Genomic DNA, 11,356 nt, shown 5'->3' with positions numbered 1-11,356 from the left:
TTTTTAGTAAATACAGATTTTTGATTTATGGATGCATAACAGCAAATTTTTATAAAGATTAACTTCTAATTTAGTTTTGATATTTTAGAAAATGTTTTGTCAAGCATTTCTTACAATGACCCACTTTTTCTTTTTTAAGCAAATCGTCCTTGTACAAATATGCAGTGTTAGAACAGACTTCTGTGGCCCTTTTCAAGTATTTGAGTTTGTTTGACAAATGTGAAGTTAATTTTAAAAAATGTGCTGCACAGTATTTGACACTTTGCATTGTATTGACATGTATAAGAAAAGCAGACTGTACCTTTTAAGGCAGGCATTTATTTTAAAACTGGGTACAACTGCACCTCACAGACTGACTACAATGTATGTAAAATGGATTTCGATCAAAAGTGGAAGGCTACTGTTGCTAGGGTTTGCTTGTATTTCCAGTATTAATCCACAGGATAGTTCAACATCATCATCCCCTCCAGCCGCACAATGGAACATGAAAAAAGAAGCAGAGTGGTCATTTGGCTAACATTGACATCAGTTTCAAAAGGTTTTTCTTTCCAACACAAACGTACGAGTGGTCGTCTACTGGATTTCTTTGAACAAGCACTTTGGTGAGAGTGGTGGCAATGACATTAGTTAGGCCACAAGTGTACAAACTCAGGTTTAACATCCTTTTTCTTTTTGCAGATTCACGTTTGCAGATATACTGTGAGCTTCCCTCCAAAAGCAGTTTGTGTACACTTAAAAATAATAACAAAAAAAACATTGTATTGGCTCCAGCACACCCACGACACTAGTGAGGATAAGCAGTACGAGAAATGAATGAATGGCGGCAGCAGATAATTACGCCTGCGTGATTTGTGCTGCCCATTCTGGAAGGGTGTTGTTAAACAGACAAGGTTACAGGACATGAAATAAAAAATATACATCATAAATACAATCTTCATTCACAATTTCACATCTTTCTAAAATACATTTGAAAAAAGTGTCACGTCATTACGTGTGAAGAGAAATATATAAAATGTTACAACCCATCTCAATTTGCAAGGTGAACCTAATTTAAAGCCTCTTGTAATAATTCAGTAGAATGGTTAATTTAGCATATCAAGGGTAATGCAGAAGATCCTTGCTCGTTAAGTGTAGCGGCTAGCCCCAAAAATAAAGTGGCTAATCTTGTATACCTGCAACAGTGTTTGAATGTACCTGTACATAAAAAGAAAATGTGGCTGGAATGAACAAGCATGCACATCAAAAGGAGGCTTACATCATTAAGTGGTGTTTGATCAGACATTAGCGGCCACAAGTGTTAAATCAACACATGCTCTGTTACAGCAATAACAAGATTGCCTTGGCTTTTTAAAGAGACGCACAACTCATTAACAGAAGTCTTATTGCATGATGTAAATGCATATGTGGACATCTTGCAATATGTATCAAAGGGTTTGTTTGGTAAATGCAACTCAGAGCTTGCAAACAAAGTGCACAAAGTATGGCGACTAGACTCAAACATAAATATTTCCATGATTCTGCTGGGCCTGCGTGTCAGTGAAGACACCTTTACACAGCTGTTTTGACAGCATGAAAGGATGTAATGCCACAATGAAGAAGAAACATTTTGAATTTGTGGCACATGAGGAATGACGGCTGTAGATTGGGGCAGGGAAGACGCTTTGCCACTTTGTAGGATTCATGACCAAAGGCTTGCTTGAATGGGGAATGCTTTTTAACCTGCGGCTGGGACGATGAGTCTGCGTCAGTGTCTTCAGAAGAAGGAAGCACACTGCCTGTTCTTGGAGAAGATGCGCTTCTTTTTCAGTGCTTTTTGTATGGGTGGGTGGGTGCATATGCTTTAACAGATGTACACTTAAGACGTTCAAGGACCAGACAGAGGTTGACCAAGTTGTGCGAGGCAACACAGACCCGCATTCAATCCTAAATATAGCACCAGTTGGCATTGCAGACAGACCAAAGGGTGCACATAGGGTCAGGTTCAACAAAAGGAAGAGACACAAGAGCACAACGTGCCTTTAAAGATGCAAGAGGGGCGAGAACGGAATGAAGTAAACACGCGACACCTCTTCATACACATACACACAAGTGACCCAGTATGATAAAATGTTTACAGGCAATGCACTATTATATTCATATCTATATATTTAATTTAGACTATTTACAAGTGAGAGAAACGCAGCCCTTGTTGAGAAAAAAATAAATACTCTATTTTTGTGAAGCACATATTGTGATGCAGAACCTCGTGTCAGCAAGCATGAGCATCTGTTCTGCATGCAGACACTAAAACAAAATCCTATCCGACATGCAGATACCCCTTACACGCGGACACACACACACATGGACAACAAACATTCATACGACTACACAAACTTGTGTTCTAACAGCACTGGAACACACGGTGCTTGTTGTAGCTGGAGGAATTGGAGGGCGGGGGGGACAAAAAACAAAACAAAGATTTAACAGATAAACAACGAAGAAGGGAAAAATGTCTGCAAAATTAACTGAATTTTGAAATAAAATCTGACATTTTTTCCCCATAATCCTCTGGGAAATGGCTCCTCGTCTTCATTTTGGACCAGTAGACAGAGCAGAATTCTCCTCACAGCCGTAACAGCAGACATTGCCTTGTCGGCACAAGAGGGAAGCTCTTCATCTTCTCTGGAGCCACATCCCCCAGCACCCCCCTGACCTGCCAGCTAGCTAGCTAGCTAGCCTATTACATCCATCCATCCAACCAGCAGGCTTCTTGTCCACTGCTACTCATGCTGGTGTTTGGCAACCCTTTGCACCTGGAGGATGAAAAGGATGTGGGGATGGAAAAGGATTCAACAGGTGGAGGAAAAACTAAACATCTTTCTGTTCAAGTTGACTCATTAGGTGCTAGCTGGCTGGGCCATGGGTCAAAGGGAAGTCAGACCAAAGTTACAGCGGCAATAAATCATGCCGCTGGAGTCCAACCAGCTGTCTGAGATGGGATCATAGCGTTGGACAGTGTTCAGGTAAGATGATCCTGAGTGACCTCCCACGACATAGAGGCAATTGTCCACTATGGCAGATCCCACACCTGCAAGACACAATTGAAAAAAATGTTTACTTAAAAATCTACATTTAGTTATCATCTTATTGTAGAAAACAATAGGGACAATTTAGTAGTTTCATTGGCTAATGCCTTGAAGTCTGCAAGCTAACAACTAACTCATCTTGCAGCTTTGAAATTGCTGGTGATGTTACTATATCCCAGTTTGAAATTGTATTTCTAGAATTAAAAACGGACATATCAGGGAATAAAATGTCCTTTTATTTGCCTGTATATGAATAGTTGGATATCAGGAGTGCCTGCCCACCCACCAAAGTGGGTGAACAACCAAGGAAATCTTTAGCAAGACATTTTACGTTAGAAAATTTCACATCACACAGAAGTGTACCAAAAAGTATGAATACTGAAATAATGATCTTTTCTCAATTGACCTACATTGTGTGAAATCTGAGCCTGTTTATTTGAACAAAGATGGTAGACTCACACGAACAAAATTACTTATTCTGTTGTATGAATGCCAACAGGGGAATGTAAATGTATATTTTACATTCTGCCATCTAATGGAAGATCATTTAATTCTGCTTATCACCATATGTCACTGACATAGGTACACAGTTCTGAGGAGCGGGGTTAAAATCCCGGCCCCGCCTATGAGGAGTTTGCATGTTCTCTCCGTGCCTGGGTGGGTTTTCTCTGGGCACTGCGGTTTCCTCCCACATCCCAAAAACATGCATGGTAGGTTAATTGAAGACTCTAAATTGTTTGGTTGTTTGTTTCTATGTGGGCTGTGATTGGCTGGCGACCAGTTCAGGGTGTACCCCGCCTTCCGCCCGAAGATAGCTGGGATAAGCAGTAAAGAAAATTGAGATATATATACACATCCCAAAAACATGCATGAATTGGAGACTCTAAATTGCCCATAGGTGTAAATGTAAGTGCGAATGGTTGTTTGTTTGTTTGTATGTGCCCTGCTATTGGCTGGCAACCAGTTCGGGGTGTACCCCGCCTCCTGCCTTTCCTGCGGCACTCGTGATGAGCTTTGATGGCACACTATTGTGCCCCAACAACCTTGTTGGGAATTACTTGTACTTTAAGATAATGGATGCAATGTACCAAAAACGTTGTTCACCAGTACAATCAGTTTACAACATTAAATGTCATGGCTTCATCATATTGTCAGAGATACCATATGTGGCACATGTTGAGATCTCAAGCCCTCTTACAAATGCACAAAATGTAAACATTATCCAAAGAAAAGCGTGAGCACGGTTCTGCACAGCAGCAGATCCAATGTATCCCCTGCATTCCTCCAATGGAAGACAAACAGTTTAGCAACAATTTATGAGAAATTCATAAGAAATCTCTTTGGACAGCATGCTAAATTAGTGTATGCGCATTCCATTTGTTTGTCTGAATTGCTTTCTGGAGTGCACCTCACAATCGTCCAAAAATAGCTAAATTAGGGTTCAATTTAACTTTTGAAGAATAAAAAATATAATTTTCAACTGCTGCACGATATGGCGGCACGGTGACCGACTGGTTAGAGCGTCAGCCTCACAGTTCTGAGGACCCGGGTTCAATCCCCGGCCCCGCCTGTGTGGAGTTTGCATGTTCTCCCCGTGCCTGCGTGGGTTTTCTCCGGGCACTCCGGTTTCCTCCCACATCCCAAAAACATGCATTAATTGGAGACTCTAAATTGCCCGCAGGCATGACTGTGAGTGCGAATGGTTGTTTGTTTCTATGTGCCCTGCGATTGGCTGGCAACCAGTTCAGGGTGTACCCCGCCTCCTGCCCGATGACAGCTGGGATAGGCTCCAGGCTTTCATTTATTCAAGTGGCCAAGTGGTGTACCCGCAACCCCAGTGAGGAGAAACGGCTCAGAAAATGGATGGATGGAACTGCTGCATGATATTCACTCACCGGTGCGTGGATCATTCATTGGTCGACAGGCAGTCCACTGGTTTTGGTGTGGATCATACCTCTCAATGCTGGACAGGTGAGAGACTCCATTGTGTCCCCCCACCACAAATATGAAGCCAAGCATGACGCCCACGCCGAAATTGATCCTCTTGTCTGCCATGGGGGCTACCATTTCCCAGGCATCTTTGCTAGGGTCGTACCGCTCCACACTGTGTGAAGAAGATGCACCATCGTTAACATCTGTTTAGCTAAGGAGGAGGAATCTACCACGAGCTGGCATTTCTGTCCGCCCTTTTGTTTTTAACCAGTACCGACAAAGTCCGCAGCCAAATTAAACAAGCATAATATCAGCTTGCCCATACAGCATACATTTGGTATCGGTACAAACGGATTGAATCAAACCATCAGGGAATTACTGCGACATTGGCAATCTGGGATTGTTTTGCATGAGGCAAATGCACAAAAGCACAAAAGTGCACAAGGAGGGGGTGGGCATCAGTCCCCAGTGTGTCTCTGTCCAAACACACCCCTGAAGGCTTTCGGGAGTCAAGGAAACGTGCAACACAGACAGTACTCACCAGATAGCCACAGCAACGGCACTCAATGCAACGTCAGCCTCCACTTCACTTTTGACTTCACTCATAAACAAGCCCCTAGCCATTTTCTCAGCAACCCTTGACATCTTGCTCTTTCATTGCCAAATAACTACCAAACTATTCAGAGCAAGACAGCTTGTTTGTGTGCAACTTCCTGTTATCAATACAGCAACCCCAATTTCTTATGATGTATATGTATTCGGCCAAATATTTTCCCCTGAAATTTTGGTGAGCATCAAAAATGTAAATGGAGAGGAAAAATATAAAATTAATACATCTTTCTGAGAAGCAAATGCCAAACCTAGTGGAGACCATTTGAGCTGTGACGTTTATTTCATTTATTCAAGTGGCCAAGTGGTGTACCCAGCAATAAATTGGGGCACAGTCTTTTTAAAGCAGAGGCCACGATTTGCGGAAATCATAATAATGCAGTCAAATCTCATTTGCTCTGATTGCACTTTACGTCCTTTTGCTAATAAGAACCTAGATTGTGGAAGACAAATGTTCAAGCCTTGGCAGAGATCTATGGTCTCAGATCCTACTAATTCATGCCTCAAACACCTCTAATTAATTTGGCCAATCGGCTGTGCAAAAAGTAATGAACTATAGCTTATAAAACCAATTTATAGTAGGTTCATACAGAAATTTCATCTAAAAGTCAAATAACGTTTTGATTTTTTTTTTGGTGAGTACTTTGTATACATGTTAACAGTTTGGGTGTCTCTAAAATAAACCCAGTCATACTTCCAATATATCCGATTTTTATAGCACTTATCATCATTAGGATTGCAGATTAGCTGGGGCATATCCCATCTGACTTTGGGCAAGAGGTGAGTTACATCCAGGACTGATTGCTAGCCTCTTCAACACAACCATTCACACACTAAGGATATTTTAGTCTTCAAATGAACCTGACATGCATGTTTTGTTTTTTTAAATATGGGAGGAAGTTGGAGTACCTGCACAAAAAAAAAAAAAAAAAAAGTATATGGCAAATGTGTAGAGAGGCTGGATTCAAACGACCAACCTCAGAACTGTGACGCAGCTATGCTAACCGCTCATTTACCGTGGTCCCCCCATACTTTCAAAACAAAATGAATAGTACCTGTTCATATGAGCTGGTCCATATCCTCCAATGGCATACACCATACCATCCAGCACCGCTGTTGCAAAACAGCTGCGTGACTTGGTCATTGGTGCCACAGGCTGCCACTCCTTCAATTTGGGGACATACTTTTCCCCTGACTGGAGGTAATATTGGCCATCATAGCCTCCCAGTGCATACAGCTCTCCAGCCAGAACCACCACCCCAAGTGTGCTGCGGCACTCAGCCATATGTTCTACTGAAGACCAGGTGTTGCTTTCAGGGTCCCAGCTCTCCACTGTGCTTTCGTGCCTCCTATAACTAATGCCCTGTCTCATATGTGTGGCGATCCCTCCCACCACGTACACCTTGTGGTCGAGCACTGCCACGCCAAACTCATATCTGGGTACACTGAGAGGGGCTAGTCCTATCCATGAATCGGTCTGAGGGAAATACATTTCCATGCTGCAAGAGAAAAGCAGATTACACGTGTCAGCAATACTGCTTGCATGAAACAGGTAAATTTAGCTGTTACCTTTAGGTGATTACCTTTCTAATGTGGCAAACAGTCCAGCTTTGCCTCCTACTGCCAGTAGCACCTTTGGGGCACACCTTGGTCTTGCAGACAACACAGTCTGATAGGAGAGTCTATGCTCAGGCATAAAATGATATTTGAGGGCCTCATTGAGCAAATGCTTGCATGTGTGGTCATCTCGTATAAGATGGTTGGCTTCATATAAACGAGTAAGAAATTTGACGCTGAGAAGTGGAAGGCGTACGCAGTGCAGCAGCTGAGCCAAATGCTGCTGTCGTTCCGTGACATCATATTTAATCCACGACTCCAGGGCGTAAAATACAGTCTCCTCCGTTACCACCTTAAGGCAGTCATTGGACACAATGTCATCCAACTCTGCTCTTGTTAGTTCCAAAAACTCCTCAGTCTGACAGACTTCCTCAAAATTCTCACAGATAAACTTTGTTGCAGCCAGGCACAGATCATGACAGCCATACGTCTCTGCAAAGCGGGAGATGCCGATACAGTTTCCAGCATCCAGCTGGCTCTCCAAGAAGGAGCAGCACTCCTTCAATACGAGCTTGACCTGGAGTAGGTTGGCAGCCGGTAGCAGGGATTCCACAGTTTCCTGGGAGATGAACACTGTGCCAGTGTAAGCATACTCAACAATGGCCTACAAGGGGAGGGGAATCAGAAAAATAAAATTGGTAGAAGTCAATTGCTCAATTTGATATTAATCGGTTTCCATCTTACCTGCAAGGCAGTCTCATCAATACACTGGAATTCAACCTCAGCAGTCTCTTTTTCTGACAGGTTACCCGTGAACATGGCCTTGAAGTAAGGACTGATGCTGGCCAGCACTACTTTGTGGGCATGGATCTTGGCATCCCCCACCCGGAGCACAATGTCACATAGTTCGTGATCCTGCCGCAAGAGCTGAAGGCCTTGCAGCAACTGTTCAGAATGCGGCCGTGTGAGACTGGCAAACATATAGGACTGGTCCTGCTGGTCCATCTGAAAAACAGAAGCACATTAATTAGCATCATATTGACATTAGTACTATTTGATCTATTGTGACAAATAACCAAATCAAACTCTAAACTGTATTTCCTGGGGTTGGACACCTGAAAAGACAAGGTAACATGCTGTTACCTATATTACATACACACCAGGTATCAAGGAAGGTTGTCTGGTTCTCAGAGATCGATAGTATTAATGGAGAAACGCAGCCATCACTCAATGCAGTTGTTAGGTTTTCGAGAAGCATAAACATGAAGTGATAAAGATGCAGACTGTTTAATCAGCCCTAATGGCAGGAAACATGTTTTTCGTAAAACGTCTAAAGCTGCAGCGCGTGGGTGATATTATGTCACAAACGAAAGAGTAGTTAGCTAACTGACAAGTGTCTGTACATGGTGATTGATAATTACATGCTAATGAAATGCTCAAAAGCGTGCTAACTACCTCTTAGCTTCACATTAGCTAGAGTGCTAACTAGCACAGTCAACCCAAACACGGCGGAATACAGCTCTAACAAATTTCTGCTAGTGGCATTTACGTAAAAATACGTAATTGTCAAAAACATTACATTGCAATAAAAAAAACACAAAGTCTATTTTGTGACTGTCTTCCGCGGCACCGTAGAAAATAGCTGCTAAAAATAAACACGGTTACTAGCTGCATCATTGATTGATATACAGTAACATGGCTGACAGAGACACACAAAACGTAACGTTTTGCTAAGATGTCCACTGATAAGTTGCTGCCTTGCGATACAAATAAAACCAACCTGGAACTTCTTGTCCGTCAGGTGAGCTGCTATGGTGATCGATTTTGCAGTGACGGAGTTCAGCAGTGACGAGTGGGAACCCCGGGCGGGCGGCTACAAGGGAAAACAACCTACCTACTGACAAGCTAGCCACAAAGCTACAGACGACAATTACAATTAATGAGCGAGTAAACAGTACACCACTTCCGCTACTTTCAAACTAACAGCACAACCACTTCAGCTCCTTTCAAAATAAAAGCATACATACTGTCATTCATGGCTGCAACAGGCTTTTCGAATACAGTAATGGACTTTATTAGGTTCATCATGTGACGTTCAAAACCAGTAATTATAGTGAACTATACAAATATTTATAAAACAAAATAAAAACTTGTTTATTCAAATATCAGCAAGTGAATAAAACGATTATAGGTATTGTAAAAAAAAAATACAAAAATATAAAAAATAAATACATTACTAATAAAATAAATAAAAAATACAGTAATAATATATTTCACAACCTGAACTTAATTGATTACAAGTTACAATAAATAATAATTAGTAGTAGTAGTAGTAGTAGTAGTAGTAGTAGTAGTAGTAGTAGTAGTAGTAGTAGTAGTAGTAGTAGTAGTAGTAGTAGTAGTAATACAGCCCTATGGGGGGCACAAGCCAGTGCAAACTGTAGGCCAGTCCCAAGCACGGATAAATGTAGAGGGTTGCGTCAGAAAGGGCATCCGGCTTAAAACTTTCCCAAACAAATATGAGCGTTCATCCAAATAATTCCATACCGGATCAGTCGTGGCCTGGGTTAACAATGTCCGCCACCGGCGCCGTCAACCTGCAGGCCGCCGGTGGAAATTCAGCTTCTGTGGGTCGAAGACGAAGAGGCGGAAAGCGGGTTCTTCGGCAGGCAGGAGTAGAAGAGGAAAGCACAGAGCCTAGAATTGAATGTGGGGACTTTGAATGTTGGGATTATGACAGGAAAATCTCGGGAGTTGGTTGACATGATGATTAGGAGAAAGGTTGATTTATTGTGTCCAGGAGACCAGGTGGCAAGGCATTAAGGCTAGAAGTTTAGGGGCAGTGTTTGAATTATTTTACCATGGTGTAGATGGGAAGAGAAATGGAGTCGGGGTTATTTTAAAAGTAGAGTTAGCTAAGAGTGGCACGGTGGACAACTGGTTAGAGCGTCTGCCTCACAGTTCTGAGGACCGGGGTTCCCCGGCCCCGCCTGTGTGGAGTTTGCATGTTCTGCCCGTGCCTGCGTGGGTTTTCTTCGGGCACTCCGGTTTCCTCCCACATCCCAAAAACATGCATGGTAGGTTAATTGACAACTCTAAACTGACAACTCTCTTTGTTTGTATGTGCCCTGCGATTGGCAACCAGTTCAGGGTGTACCCCGCCTCCTGCCCGATGATAGCTGGGATAGGCTCGAGCACGCCCGCGACCCGAGTGAGGAGAAGCGGCTCAGAAAATGGATGGATGGATGGAGTTAGCTAAGAACGTCTTGGTGGTGAAAAGAGTATCAGATCGAGTGATGAGGCTGAAACTTGAAATTGAGGGTGTTATGTATAATGTGATTAGTGTCTATGCCCCACAGGTAGGACCTAGAGGTGCAAGAGAAATTCTGGAAGGAGCTAGACAAAGTAGTTCTAAGCATCCCAGACAGAGAGAGAGTCGTGATTGGTGCAGATTATAATGGACATGTTGGTGAAGGAAATAGGGGCTATGAAGAAGTGATGGGTAAGTACAGCATCCAGGGAAAGAACTTGGAGGGACAGATGGTGGTAGACTTTGCAAAAAGGATGCAAATGGCTGTAGTGAAAACCTTTTTTTTCCAGAAGAGGCAGGAACATAGGTTGACATACAAGAGAGGAGGGAGAAGCACGCAGGTGGATTACATTTTGTGCAGACGATGTAATCTGAAGGAGGTTACCTACTGTAAGGTAGTGGTAGGGGAGAGTGTGGCTAGACAGCATAGGATGGTGGTGTGTAAAATGACTCTGGTGGTGGGGAGGAAGATTAAGAAGACAAAGGTAGAGCAGAGAACCATGTGGTGGAAGCTGGGATAGGACGAGTGTTGTGCGGCTTTTCGGGAAAAGGTGAGACAGGCTCTCGGTGGACAGGAGGAGCTTCCAGAAGACTGGACCACTACAGCCAAGGTGATCAGAGAGGCAGGCAGGAGAGTACTTGGTGTATCTTCTGGCAGGAAAGGAGAGAAGGAGACTCGGTGGTGGAACCTCACAGTTCAGGAAATCATACAAGGAAAGAGGTTAGCTAAGAAGAAGTGGGACACTGAGAGGACCGAGGAGAGGCGAAAGGAATACATTGAGATGCGACACAGGGCTAACGTAGAGGTGGCAAAGGCCAAACAAGAGGCATATGATGACATGTGTACCAGGTCGGACAATAAAGAAGGAGAAAAGGATCTGTA

General features: G+C 43.1%; 1 protein-coding gene across 1 annotated transcript; it reads right to left on the bottom strand.

Moving 5' to 3' along the window:
- Window positions 1-308: 308 nt before the first annotated feature.
- On the bottom strand, window positions 309-9,067 carry LOC133413138 (kelch-like protein 28). Its single transcript, XM_061697113.1, has 6 exons — window positions 8,944-9,067; window positions 7,908-8,168; window positions 7,190-7,827; window positions 6,662-7,105; window positions 4,961-5,169; window positions 309-3,067 (listed from the first exon to the last, which is right to left on the bottom strand). The coding sequence occupies exons 2-6, from the start codon at window positions 8,166-8,168 to the stop codon at window positions 2,904-2,906; spliced, it is 1,716 nt and encodes a 571-aa protein (XP_061553097.1). The 5' UTR covers window positions 8,944-9,067; the 3' UTR covers window positions 309-2,903.
- Window positions 9,068-11,356: the final 2,289 nt, after the last annotated feature.

This window comes from Phycodurus eques, chromosome 14 (genome assembly GCF_024500275.1).
Source record: "Phycodurus eques isolate BA_2022a chromosome 14, UOR_Pequ_1.1, whole genome shotgun sequence".
NCBI lineage: Eukaryota > Metazoa > Chordata > Actinopteri > Syngnathiformes > Syngnathidae > Phycodurus > Phycodurus eques.
This window is presented reverse-complemented; position numbering and strand designations above follow the sequence as displayed.

Bases quoted from the DNA above. Each gene is read 5' to 3' on its own strand.
- LOC133413138 (XM_061697113.1), bottom strand. From the start codon at position 8,168: ATGGACCAGCAGGACCAGTCCTATATGTTTGCCAGTCTCACACGGCCG. The intron at 7,106-7,189 runs GTAATCACCTAA...TTTCTCTTGCAG, and splicing joins CTGTTTGCCACATTAGAAAG to CATGGAAATGTATTTCCCTC. The intron at 3,068-4,960 runs GTGAGTGAATAT...TGTGTCTTGCAG, and splicing joins AATGAATGATCCACGCACCG to GTGTGGGATCTGCCATAGTG.